This window comes from Gekko japonicus, unplaced genomic scaffold (assembly GCF_001447785.1).
Source record: "Gekko japonicus isolate JY-2015 unplaced genomic scaffold, Gekko_japonicus_V1.1 scaffold1411, whole genome shotgun sequence".
Classification (NCBI taxonomy): domain Eukaryota; kingdom Metazoa; phylum Chordata; class Lepidosauria; order Squamata; family Gekkonidae; genus Gekko; species Gekko japonicus.
The window spans coordinates 85783-111986 of NW_015170323.1; the positions used below are offsets into that span (position 1 = coordinate 85783).

General features: G+C 49.7%; 1 protein-coding gene across 1 annotated transcript in view; it reads left to right on the forward strand.

Moving 5' to 3' along the window:
- The window catches only part of ATP4A (ATPase, H+/K+ exchanging, alpha polypeptide), a 45828-nt gene that overhangs the window by 4092 nt on the left and 15532 nt on the right, over positions 1–26204 (forward strand). Inside the window, exons 2-15 of the mRNA XM_015418084.1 lie at positions 3556–3687; positions 5342–5401; positions 6796–6828; positions 7272–7334; positions 9184–9297; positions 11911–12045; positions 13111–13228; positions 14698–14966; positions 15711–15909; positions 17490–17599; positions 19547–19681; positions 22688–22880; positions 23538–23713; positions 25153–25289. Coding sequence (XP_015273570.1) covers positions 3556–3687; positions 5342–5401; positions 6796–6828; positions 7272–7334; positions 9184–9297; positions 11911–12045; positions 13111–13228; positions 14698–14966; positions 15711–15909; positions 17490–17599; positions 19547–19681; positions 22688–22880; positions 23538–23713; positions 25153–25289 — 1874 coding nt within the window. The remainder of the gene's footprint in view (positions 1–3555; positions 3688–5341; positions 5402–6795; positions 6829–7271; positions 7335–9183; positions 9298–11910; positions 12046–13110; positions 13229–14697; positions 14967–15710; positions 15910–17489; positions 17600–19546; positions 19682–22687; positions 22881–23537; positions 23714–25152; positions 25290–26204) is intronic.

Sequence of the window (26204 nt, forward strand, 5' to 3'; positions counted from 1 at the left end):
GAGAAAAGAAAAGAGATGCTCACAGATCTATGTGGGGAGGCAGGAGAAGTCGAATCACAGCTATGTGGGGCAGGGCTGCCTGCAGTGAGGAGGAGAACTGGGGGGGAATGACCCTTCTTCTCCTTTTCTGGCAGCAGTGAGACTGGCCGTCGTCCAACCCGTAATCTAAGAGCGAACCATTTTTTACTCTTTCCTGTGTTTGGTCAAGCGGCTGGCTCTCTTCAGAGGCTGGGACGTGTGAAGGTTAAACCGGAGCAGACAGGCCACTGTGTTTTTCATGGCTAAATAACGATTGTGGGGGGTTATCTTGATTCAGATCAGGGCTGTCGTTCAGGAGAGAAGAATTAACTCTTTCTGTCCCCTGCCCAAACTTAAACATCCTCTAAGGTGCTTATTTTCATGTTAGGGGAAAGGGGTGAGGAAAATTGCCGTCCTTTTGCCATTGCATAGAATGTGTTCAGGAGACAGAATTGTTCAGGGTGTAGAGCTGGCAATCAATGTTCCCTCTAAGATAGGGAGTCTTCTGAACAAAAATTCTGCTTTGTGAGCTCCTGGCATTAAAGTTGTGAGGGAGCGATTTGGCGACTGCATAAATCAGTTTGCTCTGGAGTCATCCTTCCTGGGCGAAGACGGAAATGGGTGAGCCGAAGGCTAAAAAACTGTGAGCTGGCTCACACTAACTCAGCTTGGAGGGAACCCTGCGGCCAATTCCAGGTTGGGAAAATCCTGGTGATTTCTAGGGAGGGACCTCAGGTTGGGTATAATGCTGAAGAGGTCACCATCCAAAAGCAGCCAGGGAAACGGATCTCCATTATCTGGAGATGGGTTGTCATTTTGGGAGATTTCCAGGCCTGACTCGGTTTATTTATCTATCTATTTAGCTCATTTATACCCCACCTTTCTCCCCAGTGGGGACCCACGGCATTTTATATCATTCTCCTCTCCTCCATATTATCTGCACAACAACCCTGAGAGGTAGGTGAGGCTGAGGGAGCGTGACCTGCCCAAGGTCACCCCCGGTGCACGTCCACAGCACAAGTGGAGATTCAGATCTGGGTCTCCCAGATCCTAGCCTGAGATTCTTAAACACTCTAAAGGGTTGTAGTTTTAATGTCTGGGTGGGGTTAGAGTGTTTTGTTGCATGATGAATCAAATTATACTATTCCCATTGCATTGGTTTCCTACATTTTTGCAATTTGCCTTGAGTCTCAAAGAGAAAGGTAGAGTGTAGATGAAGCCCCGTGAGCTGCTGGTTCATTGACTGTATATCTCCCCCAGTGGGGTGACTCAGAGTCCATTTGAGGTTGGGGAAATGGTATGGAGGATGGGGAGGAGAAGGAGGAGAATTAACCCTTCTCCTGCCAGCACTCCAGCCCCAATCCAAATCAGAAGTCTCAGAGGCAGCTACAAAAGAATTAAAAGAGAATGAGAGAACTGTCTCTAGATCTTTCAGTGTCCCATCTAGTTCTACCCTTATATGCCCAAGTCCAAAATCAAATTTCCAGTTATAATTGATATAAGTTTCTTTGTTTCTTTGTTTGTTTTAGACATTTATTAGCCGCCTTTCTACTTTATAGGAACTTAAGGTGGCTTACAATGTCAATAATAATAAAATACATCTATATAGTATTTCCCAAGCGTGCCTCCTATTTGTGGATATCTAAATCCACTGCTTGGGGCCACCCTTACACTAAACAGATGTTTCTGAAAATTTTGGGGGGCCCATAGGTTTGCAGAAAAATCTGACACTTAAAAAAAACACGGGGGGGATTAAATTCTCCCCCAAATAAAAGGGGGTGGCAGGATGGAGAAAGAGTGAGAGGCGTAGAAGTAGGGGTAGGGGGGAGGAAACAAAGACGGGGGGAATGCCCCTTCCCCACAAGTTTCTTGTGGGTCCCCACTTGTAAATACAGAAAAAAACTAGATAAAATCAGTAATTTAAAACTGCCGGTAGGCGGAAGAACTAACCAAATGCCATCATGAATAAATCTGGCTTCAGCTGCCGCCTGAAGATCAAGAGTGAGGTCTTTCGGAGACCTTCTGTTGAAAAACAAACCCCTATCGAAAGCACGGGCTCTGTTAAACCGTCCCCCAAACCCTCAAGCCTCTCATCCTCCTAGGAGAAAGGGTTTCCTAAGCAGGGGTCATTTCGTAGAAAAAGAGCTAGGGGAACTCATTAGCATAACATTAGCATATGCCACACCCCCTGATATCAGGGGCCTGGCGGTGGACCTGCAAGGCCAGCGGGAGTGCGAGGAAGTTCCGCCAAGGCCCTCCCTGGCCCCAGGCAGGCAGGGGTGGGGAGAGGCAGGGAGGAAGCAACTTACCCTCCCTCTTCTCCTGCCTCCTCCTGGCTGAATGAGGGCTGAAAGCGGGGCGGCTGGAAGCAGGGGGCGGGGCTTCATCGTGTGCCCCGCCCCCCCACACCTCACCCGGGGGAACTGCGATCCCCTGCATTCCCCCCCGAAATGACCCCTGGTCCTAAGTGAAATCTTCAAGCCAAGAAGTTCTTCTCTGTCTGTGAAAAATGCCATTTTAAAGATCCATTCCCAGTTCCCCCTCCCTGGCAGTCTTTAAGCAGCGGCTGGACAAACACTTATCAGGGATGCTCTGGGCTGATCCTGCACTGAGCAGGGGGTGGGGCTAGATGGCCTGTCTGGCCCCTTCCGACTCTGTGATTCTGTGACATTCCCAGGGTATTCCTGTCCTGCATTATTCCAGTCTAAAGGTAAAGGTTCCCTTGCTCGAAAGCCAGTCAGATTCGACACTAGGGTTGCGGACTCAATGTTCCCTCTAAGCTGTGGTGTCCTGTGAGCAAAAATTCTACTTTGTGAGCTACTGGCATTAAAGTTGTGAGCAGGCGATTTGGCTACTCCATACATTCGTTTGCACATTCCCAGGGCATGCCTGTCCTGCATTATTCCAGTCTAAAGGTAAAGGTAAAGGTTCCCTTGCTCAAAAGCCAGTCGAGTCTGACTCTAGGGTTGCGGTGCTCATCTCTGTTTCCAAGCCGAAGAGCCAGCGCTGTCCGAAGACATTTCCGTGGTCATGTGGCTGGCATGACTAAACACCAAGGTGCACGGAACGCTGTTACCTTCCCACCAAAGTGGTACCCATTTATCTACTTGCAATTTCTTGCTTTCGAACTGCTAGGTTGGCAGGAGCTGGAACTAGAGACGGGAGCTCACTCTGTCATGCGGCACACTCGGGTCTCGAACTACTGAACTACCGACCTTCCACAGCATACAGTTCAGCGTCTTAACCACTTGAGCCACCGCAGCTCCTATTCCAGTCTAAGCACTGTGAAATCAACGTGCTTAGAGTGGAATAAATCTGTTTAGGGTTATCCTGGAATGTCAGTCTCCGTCCGGTTCTCGCAGAATGTGTTCTGCTTGCCACAGCTGAACGCTGGAAAACAAGAAGGAACCAAGAAATTGCCCCTGAACATCTGCAAAGTGCCTTCCCCTGTGCTTAAAGCTGTGGCTGTTGATTCACACCGATGAACGGGTTCGGCTTCGCAGCCATCATCTTCTTTTTCTCCCCCCCCCCCTCCAGGACAAGTACGAGATGTACTCAGTAGAGATGGGAAAACAGTCCGACGGGGACATGGACGTAAAGATCAAGAAGAAAAAGAAAGGGGAGCAGAAGAAAGAGAAGCTGGAGAGCATGAAGAAAGAGATGGATGTGGTGAGTCGGAGCCCTGATTTGGACGTTCTCGAAGGAACGGTTATTACCCTGGAGGTTCTCCACCGAAGGGACAGTAGGGGAAAGCACATGGGTTTATATCGCCCAGGCTGCCTATGCCTTTGTCTCATTTATCTACTTCATTTGCATATTGGTGCTGATTGGGTGTTTCTCTCATCTTGTCCTGCCCTTTTCCCAAGGGGGGGGGCAAGTTATATATGAGTGCATCCCAGCCTGTCCTCATGAAAACACTGCAAGGTATGTTGGGCTGGAGGCCAAACTATGTAGCTGTTTAGCTCCATGACATGACTAGAGAGGAACAGGTTGTTGAACCCTTTGCTGGGTGGTTATTTGTCCTTTTCTCCCTCCCCCAGCTCCTTTCTCCCCAAGAGAGAAGGTCCCTGCATCTTTTCTCCCAGAGCAGTTTTGAGCCGCCAAATGACTGGTGAGGAAAGGGTTAAACGGTCCTCTGTTTATCCCGAAATCACCTGTAGCTACTTTGCATAGGGGAGGGGGAAGAATCCATGAAGGACATGCAAACTCAAGTTTGTATGATGAAATGTTTCTTCTGTACCAAAAGAAACCAATTGAAAACCTGCTCGGGGAGAGAGAAGTGGTTTTGTGCTGTTAGAAGGGCCAGCCAATGGGCAACGTGCACACCTAGTTTCTGTTGGAAACCTGCAGGGATTTATTTATTTATTTATTTATTATTGGACTTTTACCCTGCCGTCCCACCGAGGCGGCTCAGGGTGGCTTACAATAGTTAAAAACCAGGGAAAGATATATTAAAAAAGTATTGGCTCCATCCAAGCTCGATTCTGCAGCCAGACTGTTCTAGTTGTCTATGTCAGTAGGCACCTGTAGAGTGTACAAGTGGGGACCTGCAAGAAACTTGCGGGAGCAGCTATCCCATTCCCCCTACCTTTGCTTCCTCCTCTCTCCCCCAGCTTCTTCCAGTCTCTCACTCCTCCTACTCGCCAGCCCTTTTCTTACTCTCTCTCTCTCCCCCATGGCTGTCACTTTCTCTCTCTCTCTCTCTCTCTCTCTCTGCTCCCATCACTCTCTCTTTCTCTTTCTGTCGCTCACCACATCACTCTTTCTTTTTCTTTCTGCGCCCCCCCCCCCACACATATCCTCCCTCTGTCTTTCTGGGCAACCCCCCCCCCCCCCCCCCCACATATCATCACTCTGTCTTTCTGGCCACCCTCCCGCCTGCTTCCCCCACCACCACCACAGCAGCACCACAGTGTTGTCTCTTTTGGCAGTCCACCCACTCCCCCCCACACACACAGCAGCAGCAGGGCCCTAGTAGCCCACAGAGGCCTCCAGCGCCACCATCTTGGCAACTCAGGTAAGTAATCTGTGCACAAGGAGACACAACAGTACTGGGGTTTTTGGGGGGGGGGATTTAAACTCCCCAATAAAATTTTTGCAACTTTTAGGATTGTTCTTCAAACCTCCAAGAAAAATCTCCTTTCTCTCAGTGTGAGCCTGACCCACGGATCTATGTATCCGCAGATTTGCCTACACTTAAGAAATAGAGATATAGATAATGCCCACCAATGGGGGGAAAGACTGAAGAGTGAGGAAGTGTCGGACTCAAATATCTTTCCTCTGAAGCCGCTCATTCATCTTGGGGCTTCATTCTGCCTTTTAGGATGATCACCAGTTGTCTCTGGAAGACCTGGAGTTGAAGTACCGGACCAATACTACCAAGGTGAGGCTCCCGTGAACTCCTGAAGCCACTTTATTCTGACTGTGTCCAAAGTCGGTCTTGTCTGCTGGCAGCGGTCCTCGAGGGTCTCAGGTCTTTCCCAGCACCTCCTGCCTGACCCTTGCAACTGGAAATGCCCAGGATTGAACCTGGGACCTTCTGCATGTCAAGCAGAAGCTCTACAACTGAGCCACGGCCCCTCCGCTTAATGTTTCTCCAGTAGAAAGAGGGGACCAACGTAAGCTGAGAGGAGGAGCTTACGTGTCCTCCCTTTCTGGGCGACGCTGACTCATTTCCAGGCACAGCCTCAAAGAAATGCGTGGGAAATCAATATTTATCTCTTTGTTTGTGTATTAAAACCTTTCTATCTCTCCTTTGGCTGTGGTTCAAGGCAGCTGACAATGATTTCCTCGCAACCAACAAGATCATCTCAAATGTTCCCACCAATTAGGCTTACCACGGCCCCTCTGCTTCAGGTTTCTCCAGTAGAAAGAGCGGACCAACGTAAGCTGAGAGGAAGAGCTTACGTGTCCTCCCTCACTGGGCGATGCTGACTCATTTCCAGGCACAGCCTCAATAGGGATATATTCCATGTTATGAAGGTAGGAGCTAATGCCAGCTACCTTCATAACATGGAATATATCCCTCACAGCATGGGAAATCAATATTTATCTCTTTGTTTGTTTATTAAAACCTTTCTATCTCTCCTTTGGCTGTGGTTCAAGGCAGCTGACAAGGATTTCCTCACAACCAACAAGATTATCTCAAATGTTCTCACCAATCCCAAATGTCGCTGTATTTTTATTTTTAGTGTTTATATAAATTAAATAAAAAACAGGGTTTTTAAAAAGGCTTTTACTTATCATGAACACTTTCCTTAAAGAAAGAGATCTTTTTGGCCGCCCCTTATAATCATCTTGCTGTGCTCATATCTGAAGGAGGCCATCGTTAGGGTTGGCAGCCCTGGACTGGGAGATACCTGGAAATTTGGGGGCTAGAATTTGGGAAGGGGCATGGTGCAGTTCCATGAAGTCCACCCTCCAAAGCAGGGGAGCCGATCGCCGTCCTCTGGAGGCCAGTTGTGATAGAAGGAGATCTTTGGGCCCCACCTGGAGATTGGCACCCCTAGATGGTGCCATGCATCAGAGGGAGAAATCGTGCGGCCAAAACTAACTTTGCAGCCAACACCGCAATACTACTTCTGGTCACGTAACTGGATGTGATGTCACACATCATGGCGACCAGGGGTCATTCCGTAGAAAAAGAGGTGCAGGAGCTCATTAGCATAACTTATTAGCATAAGTCATTTGCATATGCCACACCCCCTGACATCACTGGAAGTGTGTCAGAAGGCAACACCCACCGCTCAGGTTCCACTGGACTGTTTTGGATTCCAGTGCGGACAAGGGGATCTCACCAGCGCCGACAACGTGAGTACTAACGGATGCTAGGAGGAGTGAATGTTCACAAGAACTGACCTCTGGGGAGGGAAGGTGGCATAGCATAGCTCAGTCTCCTCAGATGTTGGGAGCTAAGTAGGGTTGGTAGTTGGATGGGAGACCATCCAGGAAGAATCTCCAGAAGAAGGCAATGGCAGGCCACCACGGCTTCTCAGTCGCCTCGAAAGCCCCTTGCTGCGGCTCTCACCATAAGTCAGCTGCCACTTGACAGCACTCGTGTACATACGTAAGTCCATCAAGTTAGATGAGCAATGCATTCCCAAGGACACCATTGCATCTAACAGGGCTCTTTTTGTAGCAGGTAGTCATTTGCATATTAAGTGACACACCCCTAATGTAGCCAGTCCTCCAAGAGCTTACAGTAGTTCCTGTAAGAAGAGCTCTGCAAGCTCTTGGAGGATTGGCTACATTAGGGGATCTGCCTCATTGCCTTTGGCATCCAGTGCGGACAAGGGGATCTCACCAGCGCCGACAACGTGAGTACTAACAGATGCTAGGAGGAGTGAATATTCACAAGAAGTGACCTCTGGGGAAGGTGGCCTGGCATAGCCCAGTCTCCTCAGATCTTGGGAGCTAAGTAGGGCTGGTAGTTGGATGGGAGACCATCCAGGAAGAATCTCCAGAAGAAGGCAGTGGCAGACCACCACAGCTTCTCAGCTGCCCCGAAAGCCCCTTGCTGCGGTTCTCACCATAAGTCAGCTGCAACTTGACAGCCCTTGTGTACATACGTAAGCAGGGGTTTTTTTGTAGAAAACGCCCAGCAGGAACTTGTTAGCATAATCATACCTGGTTCCCCCAGATTCTCCTGGATTAGAGTCCGTGCTCTTAACCACTACACCAAACCGGCTCTCCTAAGCCTAAGAGCCTAAGAGGTATTATCTTTGTAGCACCCATGCGGACACAGCTGTGTCCATCCCAGGAGAGGGCTTGGACTGGAACCTCCCAACATTTTGTGCTTGGACCCAGCCCCCACAGAAGCCATTTTGTTGCAGTGCCTACTACCTGTTCTCAGTGTTCCCAAAGTGCCTACTGGTTCAACAAGACCCCTGGGTTAACCCCCTGGGTTAGAGGCTCCATCGGGAGCCAGCCGGAACTCCGTTCCTGTGCGTTCCTGCCCAAAAATAGCCCTGTACGTAAGTCCATCAAGTTAGATGAGTGATGCATTCCCAAGGACACCATTGCATCTACCATTACATTTCCTGGTGCCCACTTGCTTCTCCCCTGGAGCATCTCTCCCCCCAAAGCAAAAAGCCAATTCTGGCTTTCATTGGAATAGGAAGAAGAAGAGGAGATTGGTTTTATGCCCCCTGCCCTTCACGACCCGAAGGAGTCTCAGAGTGGTTTATAACCCCTTTCCCTTCCCCTCCCCACAACAGACACCCTGTGAGGTAGGTGGGGCTGAGAGAGCTCTCGAGAAGCCCTTGAGAGAACAGCTCTGAAAGAACTTGTGACTGACCCAAGGTCACACCAGCAGCTGCGTGTGGAGGAGCGGGGGGATCATACCTGGGTCTCCCAGATTCTCCTGGATTAGAGTCCGTGCTCTTAGCCACTACACCAAACTGGTTCTCCTAAGTCTAAGGGCCTAAGAGGTATTATCTCTGTAGCACCCATGCGGAAACAGCTGTGTCCATCCCAGGAGAGTGCTTGGACTGGAACCTCCCAACATTTTGTGCTTGGACCCAGCCCCCACAGAAGCCATTTTGTTGCAGTGCCTACTACCTGTTCTCAGTGTTCCCAAAGTGCCTACTGGTTCAACAAGACCCCTGGGATAACCCCCTGGGTTAGAGGCTCCAGAGGGACAGGCTATGGTGACTTTCCTGTCCTCTGTGTTTACAAGGGTATTGCTCAGGACGCAGGGCTCTTTTTGTAGAAAAAGCCCAGCAGGAACTCATTAGCATAACAGGCCACACCCAACATCAGAAACTCATTAGCATATTAGGCCACACCCCCTGACAGCACAGCTCATTAGCGCATTAGGCCACACCCCCATGTTACCAGAAGTGTGCTCATCCAGCCACACCCACCTTTCCCTTCTTATTCTGTTTACCTTGTTTGTTGTCAAAACCCAGGCCTTTTTTTGTAGCAGGAACTCCTTTGCATGTTAGGCCACACACCCCTAATGTAGCCAATCCGAATGAGTTTCTGCTGCTGGGTGTGGCCTGTTATGCTAATGAGTTCCTGCTGGGCGTGGCCAACTCGGGAGCCAGCCGGAACTCCGTTCCTGTGCGTTCCTGCCCAAAAATAGCCCTGCTTAGGAGGACAACAAGGAGATCAGCAGCAACTTTTACTTCCGCCCCCTTTTTTTTTCTCCTCCTGTCTCCATAGCTGTATTTGGCTGTCGCCCTCATCGCGGTGGTGGTTGTGACTGGCTGCTTTGGTTACTACCAGGAATTCAAAAGCACCAACATCATTGCAAGCTTTAAGAACCTTGTGCCACAGGTAAGGAGGTACCTGAAGGGCTGGGTCTTCTGCTCCTGAAGACTGCAGTGTACCAGATCGCCTCACATTTTATTTATTTGATTCGATTTATAAGCCGCTCTCCCCGGAACCGGTTCAGAGTGGGTGACAACAATTTATAGATATACAATTTGAAACCTTTTAACACCTTCTAAGAAACAACAATAAGCTCAAAAATCAAAGAGACATTTACTGCAGAATTTAAGAGGGCATAAAAAAATCACACAAAGGGGCAATATATATATAGAAGGGAAGGGAAGGGGGAAGCAGGGGGGGAGGAGGGCGGAACTAACTGTAGCCTATCGGCTGGAGGTCCACTACTGCCATCAACCATAGGCCTGGTGGAACACCTCTGTTTTGCAGGCCCTTGTCAGCTATGCTGCCATGAAAGTTGGGGAGGTTGGTCTGTGTCTGGTTAATTGCTATTGCTTTCCTTTCAGGTTAATTGCTATTGCATTCCTTTCTGGGCTTTTTCTGCTATGCGCCGAAACGCTTATCTATACAGATGTGCAGGAGGGTGTTGTAGTGTCTGGGATTTCATTAGGTGCCGTGGGAGAGTATTAGTTCTCAGCTTCAGCTACCTAACAGTCTGTAAGCCTTAGCCCGCGTGCGGGAGGCCGCCTAATTGGCCAGTACTGGGGGGGGTGCATACAAATGCCCTATATCCTATTATGCCCATGGGGCCGCCGCCATTCTTAACAGTGCCTATGTTACTGCGTCTATAGCTCTGCAATAAAAGTATAACCATTCCTGAATGCGTGTACTGCGTTGTTGGCTGTGGGTTCCGACAGCCCTGCGGAATTGTACCAGATCCCGCAGGGCCCTGCTCTCTCCTGGAAGACAGTTCCACCAGGCTGCAGCTAGGGCCTTTTCGGCCTGGTCGAGGAGAGCAGGACGCTCTTTGGGCTGAGGCCCACCAGTAGATTTTGATCACTTCAGTATGACACTCTACGGGGGACGTACCAGGACTGGCAGTTTCAGAGATATGCTGGACCCTGACCATTAAGGACACAGACATGTGTCATCTCTCCCCCCCCCTTTTCAAATTGAAAAGCAGCCTTGGGAGGCTGCCACTGGAATGCCAAGTGGGGAGGCAGATACCTAACGACCTTCAAGAACCCTGTTTCTTTTACCCAGTCGGGAGACTTCACTTTTGAGAGTGTGTGAAAGGAGAAAGGCTTACCATCACTCTTCCCCCTCCATTCCACCAGCCCTCCAGCCCAATGTACAGCCTCCTGAGACTGCTTTTCACTGAATAGAAAAGCTGGGAGAAAGTTAAATGTTTTTGTTGTACCTGTGTAGAGGTGGGAACTTGGACAAGGGCCGTTAACTTACGCAGACAGTGTTGACCTTGGTGGTTTCCATGTCTAGAAGCAATCTTTTAACGGCACAGAGCCCACACAGATGTCCTTTTTAACTGCATGATCCATCACACAGTGTGCCACACACGTGTATTCGATGCACGATAAAAGCCACTTAGCAGGATGATGCAGTCAAGATAATAAAACGGTGGCGGGTTGATCACATAGAGGAAGAGGGGGACTGGAGGCAGGAAGCTGGCACTTCTCTCTGCGGTTTCCTGCATGCTCCTCGACAAGGCGGCCAGCCCTGTAATAAGGAAGGGATTAATCATATATGACATTTCCTCTTTGGCACAACCGTTACGGGGGTCTAAATCTGCTTTGCAGGTGGTCGTCTGCATCCATGTATGCATGCATTGAGATCTCTATATCCTCCTTTGCTCCCAAATGGGTATCCAAAGTCATTTAATCATAGAATCGTAGAGTTGGAAGGGACCTCCAGGGTCATCTAGTCCAACCCCCCGCACAGTACAGGAAATTCACAGCTACCTCCCCCCACACACACCCCCAGTAACTGCTGTTCCATGCCCAGAAGATGACAAAAAAACTCCAGGATCCCTGGCCAAACTGGCCTGGAGAAAAATTGCTTCCTGACCCCAAAGTGGCAATCAGCATTTCCCTGGGTGTGTAAGAAAGGGCCACAGGAACTAAGCACTGAGGCAACCCTTCCTGCCCTCCCTCTCATGATGTGCCTAAGTTCACAGAATCCGCATTGCTGTCAGATGGCCATCCAGCCTCTGTTTGGAAAACTCCTTTGATTTAATTGCAACCCGTTGGTTCTGGTCCGACCTTCTGGGGCAACAGAAAACAACTCTGCACCATCCTCTATATGACAGCCCTTCAAGTGCTTGAAGATGGTTATCGTATCACCTCTCAGTTATCTCCTCCCCAGGCTAAACATACCCAGCTCCTTCAACTTTTCCTCATAGGACTTGGTCTCCAGACCCCTCACTATCTTCGTTGCCTTCCTCTGGACACTTTCCACCTTGTCTCCATTTTCTCCTCCCAACAATAACCCTGTAGGGTAATTCAGGCCAAGAGAGCTTCCATGGCAGAGCACGGATTCGAACCGGGACCTCTGAAATCCTAGTCCAACACTCTAACCACTACCCCACACTGGCCTCTTGTCCTACTCTTCTTTTTTGCATGGTTCTTTGCCACAGCTAGTTGCACGTCATCAAACATCAATCGACTTTAGAGCGCCAAGCCTGATTTTTGCTTCTCCCAATCACAGCAAGCCACGGTGATTCGAGACGGGGACAAGTTCCAGATAAACGCCAATCAGCTGGTGGTGGGCGACCTAGTGGAGATCAAAGGGGGAGACCGAGTTCCAGCAGACATCAGGATCATCACTGGGCAAGGATGCAAGGTACCTAAAACACACCTGTGGGGAAAGGAGTGATCAGCCGCCTCTTCCGAAAGCTGAAGAAAAATGTGCCACTGCTGACCTCTGCTGGAGAAAGCTATTAAGACAGTCTTGTTTGCCAGGCAGAAAGAGAATCATTGGAATGTGGGGATGGGCATAAGGAGAGAATAAACCAGGGGTCCCCCAAGTAGTGCCCGTGGGCACCATGGCACCTGTCGAGTGCTTCTAGACAGTGGGATGGGCTAGATGGGGCTTTTGCCTAGCTGGGCTTCTGACTGGCTGTGCAGATTAAAAGGCAGCACTTATGCCCAAAATGTTGAGGAGTTACTATTAGAGTTATATGTAGCCTTGATCCCTGACTCTTTTTGTGGTTGGCTCCACCTCCTGCAGCAGCCATTTTGTGACTGGCTCCACCTCCTGTGGCAGCCATTTTATGGGTGTGCCCCCACCACCCTGTGTCAGAATTCCAAAGGTGCTCGCAGGCTTGGAAAGGCTGGGGACCCCTGGAATAGACCTTCAGCAGCACCCATAAAAAGTCCCCACGTTTTGCAGGGACCTGGACAAGATACCCTCCGGTGACCACCCACCTCATCACTAAACATATTGTGGCTGTATGCATGCACACAACCACACAACCTCTCCCGGGTAGGGTTGCCAACTCTGGGCTGGGAAATTCCTAGAGATTTGGGAGTGGAGGCTACAGAAGTCAGGGTCTGGGGAGGGGGGGGGACCTCTGCAGGGTATAATACCATAGAGTCCACCCTCCAAAGCAACCCTTTTCTTCAAGGGAACGGACCTCTGTCGTAATTCCAGGAGATCTCCAGCTCCCACCTGGATGTTGGCAACTCTGCTCCTGGGGAAGAACGTGACTCCTGCACACTCATTGAAGCCCCATCAGTGGTTGGAGGAGCTTAAAGGAGGACTTCCTCTTACTCCACTCCCATCTCTAGGCTTCGCTCCACGAACCACATGGAAAGTTCGTTCTCCCGAACGGCTGCCCTCCCATAGCTTGATTTCGAATGGCACGCTGCACGTACGAACGTTCACCTCTCTCTTTCTTTCTCTCAGGTGGATAATTCCTCTTTGACAGGGGAATCGGAGCCCCAGACCAGATCCCCGGAGTGCACGCACGAGAGCCCCCTGGAAACCAGGAACATTGCCTTCTTCTCCACTATGTGCCTGGAAGGTAGGGTGGAGAGGTCTCCTGTTGAGGTTGCCAGCAATGAGTTGGGAAGTTCTTGGAGACTTGGAGGGTGGACCCTGGGGAGGATGGGCTTTAGGGAGGAGACGGCACTCAGCAGGTCGTCATTCCATCAAGTCCACCCTGCAAAGGAGCCATTTCCTCCAGGAGAGTTGATCTCTGTAGTCCAGATATCAGTTGTAATTCTGGGAGAGCTCTCCGAGCCATCTCCAGGTTGGGAAATACCTGGAGATTTTGGGGGTGGGGCATGAGAAGGGTGGCATTTGGGGAGGGGAGGGACCTCGGTGGGGAATGGTGTCATACACTCCACCCTCCAAAGCATCCATTTTCTCCAAGGGAACGGATCTCTGTCACCTGAAGGTTAGCAACCCTGCCCCACCTAGTAGTTGACAACAATCTCTCCCATGCTGAGAGAGAATAATAGAATCACAGAACCACAGAGTCGGAAGGGGCCAGACAGGCCATCTAGTCCAACCCCCACCTCTATGCAGGATCAGCCTAGGGTATCCCTGACAAGCAGAGGTCATTTCGGGGGGGATCGCGGGGGATCACAGTTCCCCCAGGTGAGGTGTGGGGAGCGGGGCACACGACGAAGCCACACCCCCTGCTTCCGGCCACCCCGCTTCCGGCCCTCATTCAGCCAGGAGGAGGCAGGAGAAGAGGGAGGGTAAGTTGCTTCCTCCCCGCCTCTCCCCACCCCTGCCTGCCTGGGGCCAGGGAGGGCCTTGGTGGGGCTTTCTCACACTCCTGCCAGCCTTGCAGGTCCACTGCCGGGCTTTATGATGTCAGGGGGTGTGGCATATGCTAATGAGTTATGCTAATGAGTTCCCCTAGCTCTTTTTCTACGAAACGGCCACTGCTGACAAGTGTTTGTCCAGCCACTGCTCGAAGACTGCCAGTGAGTGGGAGCTCACCACCTCCCCAGGCAGCTGATTCCACTGCTGCACAACTCTTACTGTCAAAAAGGATTTCCTAATATTTATTTATTTATTTTAATTTATACCCCGCCCTCCCTGCCAAACCAGGCTCAGGGCGGCTTACATAAAAAATTTGTGAACAGATAAAAAACAAACAGTGCACATGTAAATATAAGTTAAAACGCAGCATCAAACGAAGCACAAGGTATCCAGCGGGAATCTTCCTGCCCTTAATTTAAACCCATTATTGCAAGTCCTATCATCTGCTGCCAACAGGAATGGTTCCCGGCCCTCTTCCCTGCCCAGATGAAAGTGGGGAGGGCCCGTTGGTTGTCTCTGGCAAGCCTTGGAGGAAAATTTAGAAGGTTTTAGGGGCTTCACCCCTACGGATTCCAGCTGATCCATGTAGCTTAACAGAGAACTGCATGGGCCTGTGTAAAGTCCACAGGATGATCTCAGAGAGGCGTGGCCATCTATACATGCCTTCACAGAGGCTAAGTTAAATACTGGCTATATTGTCTCCTCGCGCCCTCTCAGGCACGGCCACTGGTATTATAATCAACACTGGAGACCGCACGATCATTGGGCGCATCGCCAGCCTGGCCTCGGGTGTGGAGAACGAGAAAACGCCCATCGCCATTGAGATCGAGCACTTTGTCGACATCATCGCCGGCCTGGCCATCTTCTTCGGTGCCACCTTTTTTGTCGTTGCTATGGTGATCGGTTATCCCTTCCTCAAGGCCATGGTCTTCTTCATGGCCATTGTGGTAGCTTATGTCCCTGAAGGTCTGCTCGCAACTGTGACCGTGAGTAATCATACTCTCTAGGCAACAAGCACTCTACTGCCTGGACATTCTGCCTTATCCTAATATTATTTAAAGCCCATTCCAGTAATAACAAACACTAGCCTGAAATGGGCCAGTATTCCAGTATTGTAAACAAATGAGGGCGGATTGCTTCAAGGCCTCATAATTGGGTTGTGACTGAAAAGGATTATTTATTTATTTATTATATTAGATTTATTATTAGACCGTCCTTCCCTGCACACAGGGCTCAGAGTGGCTTACAACAGGGCAAATACAATAAAAAATGCAACTTAAAACCTATGTTAAAATACCTATATCAGCAAATAATACACTTCCCAAGATGACGGAAGAGAGATTTTAATTTCCAGAAGCTGCTTGGGGGGTAAGGGTTCATGGAGGGTGTGTGTGAGAGAGAGTGGCAGATTTTATACTGTCCTGTCGCTGTCCTCAACCAAATGCTACTTTTGTTTCTGGCAAAAGAGTAGGGTTGCCATCTTTGTATCTGGCAGAAAACTAGGATAGCTTATCTTTGCTTATAGGGTTGCCATCTTTGTTTCTGGCATGACTCCTCCCGTAAGGCTGACAGCCAGTAAGAAGCATAAATCCCAACAACTGAAGCTTTCAACTGCAAAAGGTCCAAAGGCAAATCTTGTTAGCTAATTAGTATAAATCAAGTTAGGCTCACTCCAGATACAATTGAGGTTTTGTACACAGATCTGTCTTTCTCTTATTTTGCCCGGGCAGGTCTGTCTTTCCCTCACAGCCAAACGCCTGGCCCGGAAAAACTGCGTGGTAAAGAACTTGGAAGCCGTAGAGACTCTCGGTTCCACGTCTGTCATTTGCTCAGACAAAACGGGGACCCTCACCCAGAACCGCATGACGGTCTCCCACCTTTGGTTTGACAATCAGATCCACACCGCCGATACCACAGAGGACCAGTCAGGTATGGAGTCACATTTACCATCAGCCACGTTTCACGATGGAAACAGTTGCACCTTGGAAAGGGGAGCGCCTGGGAGATCTTAGGGCAGAGTGGAATGAATCCATCTCAAGGCTGTTTCATGGGCTCGGACCGACAAGACATCAGAAGTTCTGTGAATGGAACTCCTGGTGTTTCCTTGTCTCTAAAGATCAGGTACAAGGGGGCCGAATTTGGATTTGGACTGCAGAGCAGAGGGCGGGGAATTAAGCTTTTCCCTGTCCAGGAGAACACCCTCAATAACATTAAGACTGCAGGGCTATTTTTGGGCAGGAACGCACAGGAACAGAGTTCCGGCCGGCTCCCGAGTTGGCCACACCCAGCAGGAACTCATTAGCATAATAGGCCACACCCAACAGCAGAAACTCATTAGGATTGGCTACATTAGGGGTGTGTGGCCTAACATGCAAAGGAGTTCCTGCTACAAAAAAGCCCTGGGTTTGGACAACAAACAAAGTAAACAGAATGAGAAGCAAAAGGTGGGTGTGGCTGGATAACCACACTTCTGGTAACATGGGGGTGTGGCCTAATGTGCTAATAAGCTGTGCTGTCAGGGGTGTGACCCAATATGCTAATGAGTTCCTGCTGTTGGGTGTGACCTATTATGCTAATGAGTTCCTGCTGGGCTTTTTCTACAAAAAGAGCCCTTAAGAGGTTTCTTTAGAGACCACTTGCTACGGAGTGACCTGGGAAAGACTTCTCCCTTTAGGGATATCCCATGATTGTATAACCCCCAAAGTTTGCTTATCAGTGTGTTACAGTTTTATCATACCTTTCCTCTCAAGAGCTCAGGTCTTGGCACACATGGTTCACCCGTGTTCTATTTTTTTTCTCACAAAAATCCTGAAAGGTAGGTAAAACGGACTGTGACTGTTCCAAGCTAACCTAGTAAAATTTGTGACCGGGGTGGGGATTTGAACTCAAGACTCCCCAGGCCTAGCATCCCACCCTGTGCCACACCCAGTCTGGTGTAGTGGTTGGGAGCGCAGACTCTAATCTGGGAGAACCGGGCTTGATTCCTCACGCCTCCACATGCAGCTGCTGATGTGACCTTGGGTCAGTCACAAGTTCTCTCGGAGCTGTTCTCTCAGGAGCAGTTCTCGAAAGAGCTCTCTCAGCCCCACCTACCTCACAGGGTCTCTGTTGTGGGGAGGGGAAGGGAAAGGAGATTGTAAACCGCTCTGAGACTCCTACAGGAGTGAAGGGCAGGGTATAAATCCAATCTCTTCTTCTCTTTCTTCGCTCTAAACTGACCATAATTTCTGTTATGGTAGATGGTCTGGTCCAAACCAGATTGTCCTTTGTCCAAAAGGGATTAGTTCTCCCAGGATGGTCCAATGTGGAATGGAAGTGAATGGCTCATTCTAACGGAATCTCCAGGGGTCCATGATCCCAGACACTCTTGACGAGCTTTAGTAAGTTTTAGGGTTTTATGTTACAGTGCCTGACCTGTCTCCAGCTGCAGAGAAGAAAAGCTGTGTGTGCCTCGAGCTCAGATTCAGTTACTCCATCGCGCTCTCTCGCTCTCTCTGTGTACCTTTCAGGTCAGACTTTTGATCAGTCGTCCGAGACATGGAGAGCTCTGTGCAAGGTGGTCAGCCTCTGCAACCGTGCTTTTTTCAAGTCCGGCCAGGACAGCGTACCTGTGCCAAAGGTAATGAAGACTGAGGATGCGTGGAGATCTATTACAGTTATTAAAGGTCCAGTCTCAAAAGACATCTGACGTAGCTTTGTGCATGGTTTGGTTTAGGGTTGCTGTAACTCTTCTCATGTTGACATTATGCTAAAGAGCTTCGCTTTGTAGAAGGGTCATCTTCAGGGACAGCAGTTTAAGCCCTCGTCCTTGGATGGTGCAAGCGAGTCCCAGAAAGAAGAGTTTGGCTTACTCCACTGACAGTGTTAAAACAGCAGGACAAGGCCCTGACCTGGATAGTCCAGGCAAGCCCGATCTCGTCCGATCTTGAAAGCTGAGCAGGGTCAACTCTGACAAGTACTTGGATGGGAGACCTCCTTGGAATACCAGAGGCAGAAGGCGGGGGCAGGCTTTACTCAGCCACCTCTCTGAATATCTTCCAGGCCCCCAGTAGGGGTCAGTCATCAGAGGTCACCATGACTTCCAGGTGCACACACACAAACAAACACACACATATGAAAAATACAAAAAAAACCCCATCATATAAAAGAATCCACAGCATTCTGTATCCTTCGCATAATCCTAGTGGAATGTGGATTTATGGCCATCTGGAGTTCCCAACTTTTTTTAATCACAGAGGGTGATTAATATGTGGAATTCACTGCCGGCGGGTGTCGTGATGGCCCCAGGAACAGACAGTTTTAAAAGGGGATGAGATAGATTCGTGGAGGATAAGTCTATCGATGGCTACTAGCCACGGTGACTGAGGGGAACCTCCACATTCAGAGGCACTAAACCTCTGAATCCCAGAGCCAGGAGGCAGCATCAGGGGAAGGCCTCGGCCTCTATGCCCTGTTGTTGGCCTTCCAGAGGAGCTGGGTGTCCACTAGGTGAGACAGGAGGCAGGACTAGATGAACTATTCGTCTGATCCAGCAGGGCTCTTCTTATATTCTTATGTCCTCTTCTTTAAAAAAAAAATGCAATGATCAGGCGTATGGAGGGCTCAGCTCTGGTGTAAGAGCAAGAGGGCTGAATACTCCCCCCTGCACTGTTTCCTCCTTTTCTGCCCCTGAGAGTCACCGTTTACACCATGGGGTAAACATGTGGGCATCTGTATCTTAGGCAGTGGGAAGGCAGCATTATATATCCCGATCTCATCAGAAGCAAAGCAGGGTCGGTACTTGGAAGGGAGACGACCAAAGCAGACCTTGCAGAGGAAGGCAATGGCAACCCACCTCTGCTTCTCTCTTGCCTTGATAAAGCCCCTTGCTGGGATTGCCATACGTTGGCTGTGACTTGAGAGCACTGGTGTATGTATGTTAGGCGGTGGATGGTAACATGCTCAGAGGCACTGCTCTCTCCAGCCAGTTATTTGCCAGTTATTTGTCCAGAGATGATGCCCTCTGCCATCGCTAAAGATCCTAACTCCAGGGCCCAGGCAGAGAGCCAGTTTGGTGTAGTGGTGAGGAGTGTGGGCTCTAATCTGGGAGAACCGGGTTTGATTCCCCACTCCTCCACACGCAGCTGCTGGTGTGACCTTGGGTCAATCATAGTTCTCTCGGAGCTGTTCTCTCAGGAGCAGTTTGTGTCAGAGCTCTCTCAGCCCCGCCTACCTCACAAGGTGTCTGTTGTGGGGAGAAGAAAGGAAAGGAGATTGTAAGCCGCTCTGAGACTCCTTCGGGTAGTGAAGGGTGGGGTATGAATCCAATCTCTTCTTCTTCATTCTGCCAAGGGAGAAAGGCCCACTTTGCCAGGGTCCAAGGCTGTGAGTCTTAATTCCATGATACTGTCATTTCAGAAATGAAAACAGACATTTTACTTGTGTGACTCATGAGGTTGTAGGTACAGGATTATCCTTCAGCCCTGCCCAAGGCTTGCGAGGTTTTCCCCTCCCGAATCTGGCTCTGTGACCTCATTCCTGAAAAAATCCTGCTTCTGTTTTTTTCCACTCCTCCTTCCACCCCCAGCGGATTGTGATTGGAGATGCCTCGGAGACAGCCCTGTTGAAGTTCTCCGAGATCACCCTGGGCAACGTGATGGAGTACCGGGAGCGCTTCAAAAAAGCCTGCGAGATCCCCTTCAACTCCACCAACAAGTTCCAGGTCAGCCGGCCAGCCTCTCGTCCCCTGGGCTCCAGAGGGCAGAATGATGGAGACCCTTCTCCAGTCCACTGGCCTTTAACTGAGGAAAGAGAGGAAAGGCCACTTTCAAATGAAACAGCCGGTTGCAGGGGTCCCCAAGCTGGCGCCCGTGGGAACCATCATGCCCGCAAACACCTCGCTTGGGGGCCCCCAAGTTTTTTTTAGAAAGTGGGTGGGGCCAGCAGGGGCTTTCACCCAGCAGGGCTTCTGATTGGTCTCTGGCGTTCCAATTGGCTGGACATGTTAAAAGAATTCCAGGTCAGCCGGCCAGCCTCTCGTCCCCTGGGCTCCAGAGGGCAGAATGAGCCCCCGCCCCTGATGGAGACCCTTCTCCAGTCCAGTGGCCTTTAACTGAGGAAAGAGAGGAAAGACCACTTTCAAATGAAACAGCCTGTTGCAGGGGGCCCCAAGGCGGCGCCCGTGGGAACCATCGTGCCCGCAAACACCTCGCTTGGGGGCCCCCAAGTTTTTTTTTAGAAAGTGGGTGGGGCCAGCAGGGGCTTTCACCCAGCAGGGCTTCTGATTGGTCTCTGGCGTTCCAATTGGCTGGACATGTTAAAAGAACATTTCCTTGGCAGCTGCTGCCCCAGCGTTGGGTTATATTTTCTCATTCCTCTTTCTCCGTCTGCAATTAAAATTGCCCCTCTTCTGCTCCACACTTGGGCTTCCTTTGTGTGGTTGGTTCTGCCTCCTGCGGCAGCTATTTCATGGTGGCTCCCACAACTCTATGTCAGAATTCCCCAGGTGCTCGCTGGCTCAGAAAGGTTGCTCCTCTAATTTCCTGAGGACTGTGACCTCCAGACATTCCTTTCCCTGCCTTGAAACCTGGGGTAACTTGAGATGCCAGGAACTGAAGCAGGGACATTCTGTCTGCAATGCCTGCGCTGTCCCCGCTGAGCTCAGGACAGCAAACTAGTAGATCCATAATGACTCCCAACCCAGGAGTTCCAACTTCTGACCTGGAGATGGGGGGGAAACCCTACCTGCAATTAGAAAAGTAGCTCCATAGCGAGCAGACTGTCCTGAAAGCTTTTCTCCAGATTCTCTGGGAGAACCGGGTTTGATTCCCCACTCCTCCACATGCAGCCAGCTGGTCCTAAGGACTGTGACCTCCAGACATTCCTTTCCCTGCCTTGAAACCTGGGGTAACCTGAGATGCCAGGACCTGAAGCAGGGACATTCTGTCTGCAATGTCTGCGCTGTCCCCAATGAGCTCAGGACGGCAAACTAGTTGCTCCATAATGACTCCCGACCCAGGAGTTCCATCTTCTGACCTGGAGATGGGGGGGAAAAGCCCTACCTGCAATTAGAAAAGCAGCTCCATAGCGAACAGACTGTCCTGAAAGCTTTCTCCAGATTCTCTGGGAGAACCGGGTTTGATTCCCCACTCCTCCACATGCAGCCAGCTGGATGACCTTGGGTCAGTCACAAATTCTCTCAGAGCTGTTCTCTCAAGAGCAGTCCTTGAAATAACTCTTTCTGCCCCACAACCTCACAGAGTGTCTATTGTGGAGAGAGGAAGGGAAGGATATTGTAAACTGCTCTGAGACTCCGAGTGAAGTATAAATCCAATCTCCTCCTCCTCCTCCCCTTCTTCCTCCCTAATGTGTTCTTTTTTTAACTGGCAGGGAGGCTTAAAAAAACAAAGAAACAAGAGCCTGCAAATAATAGTGATATGGCACCTGTATATTGGAGTGCCACAGTTCATTTGCTGTATATTCAGAGCAGACCGCAGTTCTGTGACACTGGGATTTACTGCCAGATGAAGAGTGCCTAATGAATAAAAATTTTTAAATAACTTTTTATTTTTTAGAATCTTTACATAACACAAAATGTTCATACAACTCTAAACATTAACATGAAACACATACAATGACCATAAAAAAGACAGTACATGCCACATAATCACTACCAATAAAAAGCTAGTGTTCTGCATTTTCCAGGTATCGAGTGTTTTATTTTCTTATTTGTTTTCCGACAAACTCAAAGAAAGGGAACCATTTCTTCCCAGAAATTTGATTTGTGTAATGGGTTTTCGGCAGCTAAAATTCGGTTAGAGATCCCCGCCCCATAGCTAAATATTCAAATATTATCAGATTTCATTTAGCCTTTGGTTTGTTTGCTTGCTTGTTTGTTTATTAAGTTAGATTTGCTAGGCCCCCCTTCCTTGCAAACAGAGCTCAGGACAGCTCACCACAAAAACAGACACAATAAATGATACAGTTAAAACCAACGCTAAAATGCCTGTAATATATCAGGAAATAAAAACAATACACGTCCCAAGATGGTGGAGGAGATTTTAAATCCCACAAGCCGCTGGGGGTTGGTTGCGGAGTTTATTAGTTTTTGAGGGATATTTACAGGGGTCATTTCGTAGAAAAAGAGTTGCAGGAGCTTATTAGCATAACTCATTAGCATAACTTATTTGCATATGCCACACCCCCTGACATCACCGGAAGTGTGTCAGAAGGCAACACCCACCGCTCAGGCTCCACTGGACTGTTTTGGATTGCTAGCTATTGGGGAGGAGGGGGGGGACGTGCAGATCTGTCCTCTCAGAGGAGGGAGAGCTTGTACCTGAATAAAACTTGGGCTTAAAGGTGCCACTGGACTGTTTGGGGCCAGGGGGCTCTGCAACTTACCTGGCTGCTTCTTGCTCTGACTGAGGTCTGCTGGGAGCAGGGGGTGGGGCTTGTTGCATGTGCCCGCCCCCTGGGCTCTTTACTGCCGGAGCTCCGCTCCTGTGCGTTCCTGCAGGAAATGACCCCTAGATATTTATTAGTTTTCTATTGATACCCTCCTAGGGATTTAGCTGCTATAATATCTTTTCTCGTCTTCGGAATGGCACCTGTGCGATAGCGTAACCAAATAGCCATTAACGTCAATGCAAATGTTTAATCTTGCTGAGTAAAATATTTTCGACCTAGTCCTTTTTATGATTCCTTTGCTCCCCCCTCCCCTCTACAGCTGTCCGTCCACGAGCTGGATGACCCCCGGGACCAGCGCTACCTGCTGGTGATGAAGGGAGCTCCCGAACGCATCCTGGAGCGCTGCTCCACCATCATGATCAAGGGCCAGGAGTTGCCTCTGGATGAGCAGTGGAAGGAGGCCTTCCAGACGGCTTACATGGATCTAGGAGGCCTGGGCGAGCGTGTCCTTGGTAAGGGGGAACAACGCCAGAGAGCTGAAGCTGGGACCTTGTAAAGGCAAAACGCTGAGCTGCAGATAGACGGGGTCCCGGCAAGCCTGTAGGATGCTGTGTCCAGGTAGAGCATGGAAGGCCAAGAGATTGTGGCACGTTAGGTAGGAACTATGGGAGGTCTGCGTTGGTTTTATAAGTCATGGTGCTCCCCTTGATTTGCTTTTGCTGAGAGCCAGAGTTGTATAGTGGCTAGGAGCAGTGGACTCTAATCTGGGAGAGCCGGGTTTGATTCCCCACTTCTCCACATGCAGCCAGTTGGGTGACCTTGGGCCAATCACAGTCCTCTGAGAGCTGTTCTCTCAAGGGCAGTCCTCGAAAGAGCTCTCTCAGCCCCACCTGCCTCACAGGGTGCCTGTTGTGAGGAGAGGAAGGGAAGGAGAGCATAAGCCGCTTTGAGACACATGAGGCCTGCTGGGTGACCTTGGGCCAGTCACAGTTCCCTCAGAGCTCTCTCAGCCCCACCTACCTCACAGGGTGCTTGTTGTGGGGAGAGGAAGGGAGGGTGATTGTAAGCCACTTTGAGACACATGAGGCCTGCTGGGCGACCTTGGGTCAGTCACAGTTCTCTCAGGTATAAAACCAACACTATTTCTTTTTCTTCTCTGTCGACCACAGGCTTCTGTCACCTGTATCTTCCCCAGAGTGAGTTTCCACGTGGTTATAACTTTGACGGTGAAGAGATGAACTTCCCCACCAGCGGGCTTTGCTTCGCAGGCCTCATCTCCATGATAGATCCGCCAAGAGCCACCGTTCCTGACGCCGTCATGAAGTGTCGCACCGCAGGTATCCGGGTAAGTCCCAGGCTCATCTGGAGAACTCTGGTGGTCAGAGTGGGCAGTGTTGACCTTGAGAGATCAGTGGGCGGACCCAGTAGAAAGAAAGCTTATTATTGACCTTATTTTCCATTTTTATTCTGAAAGATCTGTGTTGCCCAGAGGGTCTATAGCTGGGGTCCCCAACATGGTGTACCTACCAAGTATTTTTAGAAAGTGGGTGGGGAAGGTGGGGCTTTTGCTGAGCAAGGTTTCTGACTGGCTGTGCAGGTTTTTTAAAATGTTGCATTGGCAGCAGATGCAACCACAGTGCAAAGACCTTCACTGAAGGCCATTTTGTGACCGCGCCCACTGTGCTGTGTCAGAATTCCAAAGGTGACTGCAGGCTCAAAAAGTTGGGGACCACTAGTCTAGACATTTCAGATATTTCATATGTAGAAGGAGTTTCTGATATCTCTCGACCCTCTGGGCAACACAAATCCTTCAGTAGGTAGACAGACAGACAAACGGATAGATAGGCTTAATGTTAACTGGAATGTAAATTTCTCTATTAATGCCAGTTCCCAAATTAAGTTCTACCAGTCATCAGTATTTTATAAATAGGTAGGTAGGTAGGATTAATATTAACTGGAATGTAAATTTCTCTATTAATGCCAGTTCCCAAATTAAGTTCTACCAGTCATCAGTATTTTATAAATAGGTAGGTAGGTAGGGAGATGATAGGTAGGTAGGCTTAATGTTAAATGGAATATAAATTTCCTCTATTAATGCCAGTTCCCAAACTGAGTTCTATCAGTCATCAGTATTTTATAAATATCAACTGAGTTCTATGAGTCATCAGTATTTTATAAATATGTAGGGAGGGAGGGAGCTGCAGTGGCTCAAGTGGTTAAGACGCTGAACTGCAGGCTGTGGAAGGTCGGTAGTTCAGCAGTTGGAGACCCGAGTGTGCCGCATGACGGAGTGAGCTCATAGGTAGGTAGGGAAATAAGACTGATAGGTAGGTAGGATCGGGGCTCTTTTTGTTGAAAAAGCCCAGCAGGCCAACCTAGCAGTTCGAAAGCAAGAAATTGCAAGTAGATACATAGGTACCACTTTGGTGGGAAGGTAACAGCGTTCCGTGCGCCTTGGTGTTTAGTCATGCCGGCCACATGACCCCGGAAACGTCTTCGGACAGCGCTGGCTCTTCGGCTTTGAAATGGAGATGAGCACCACAACCCTATAGTCGGATTCGACTGGCTTTCGAGCAAGGGAACCTTTACCTTTAGGGAGATAAGACTAGTAGGTAAGTAGGTAGGTAGGTAGGTAGGTAGGTAGGATTAATATTAACTGGAATATAAATTTCCTCTATTAAAGCCGGTCCCCAAATTGAGTTCTGCCAGTCACCAGTATTTTATAAATAATGTATCCCGGTTGTAATTCACTCTTCCACCTCACCTGCCCCCTTCCTCTCCCAGGTGATCATGGTAACTGGGGACCATCCCATCACGGCCAAGGCCATCGCTGCCAGCGTGGGCATCATCTCGGAAGGCAGCGAAACTGTTGAAGACATCGCCACCCGCTTGCGCATCCCCGTGGAGCAGGTCAACAAGCGGTGAGGGTCTGCACACACAGCCATGTTAACGTGCCACTTGTCATCCTACATGAGATTTAGGGATCGTTTGGTACCCTGAGGAAAAACAGGGATGTGACCTGGGTGGGGAGGGGTCTCATGCAAGATGGGGGGAGCGAGGACTGGATTGGCAAGGAGGGAGAGGACAGTGGGCAATCTCGAACCTGTGGCTTTGGGAGGGGGCTATTTAAATCATGGGGAAAGCAAGAGTTAACGCCCCACTTTCCCCCACCTGAGCTGCTAAGAACCATCGTGGGACTCCACCCAAAGTTTCCCTCTGGGTCTTTCTCTCCCCACCCAAACTCATAGTAAATGATAACCAGTGCCACTAAAATTGTTGGGAAATGGGGTGGAGGGGAAGAGTTAAAGCCCCGCTTTCTCAGCGTTGCAGCCTCACCCGAGATCAGCCCCTCCCAGCTCAATTTCACATCTGCGCTTTCGAACACAGATCCCCAATACCTCGTTTCTCTGTGATCGTTACCTATGTGATCATAACCAGGAAGCGGGTGGGCAGCAGATTCGAGATGGACGCATGGAAACGCTTCTTCACACGACGAGTGATTAAAATTTGGAATTCACTGCCAGGGGATGTAGGGATGGTTTTTAAGTGGGGTTTTGACAGACTCAAGGAGGGTAAGTCCATCAGTGGCTACTAGCCATGGTGACTGAGGGGAACCTCCACAATCAGAGGCACTCAACCTATGAATCCCAGAGCCAGGAGGCGACATCTGAGAAAGGCCTCGGCCTCTATGCCCTATTGTTGGCCCTCCAGAGGATCTGGTTTGCCACTGTTTGAGACAGGATGCTGGACTAGATGGACCTCTGGTCTGATCCAGCCGGGCTCTTCTTCTGCTCTTATTTACACACCCTAGGCCCCTGCCACACGGCAGGGGAAAA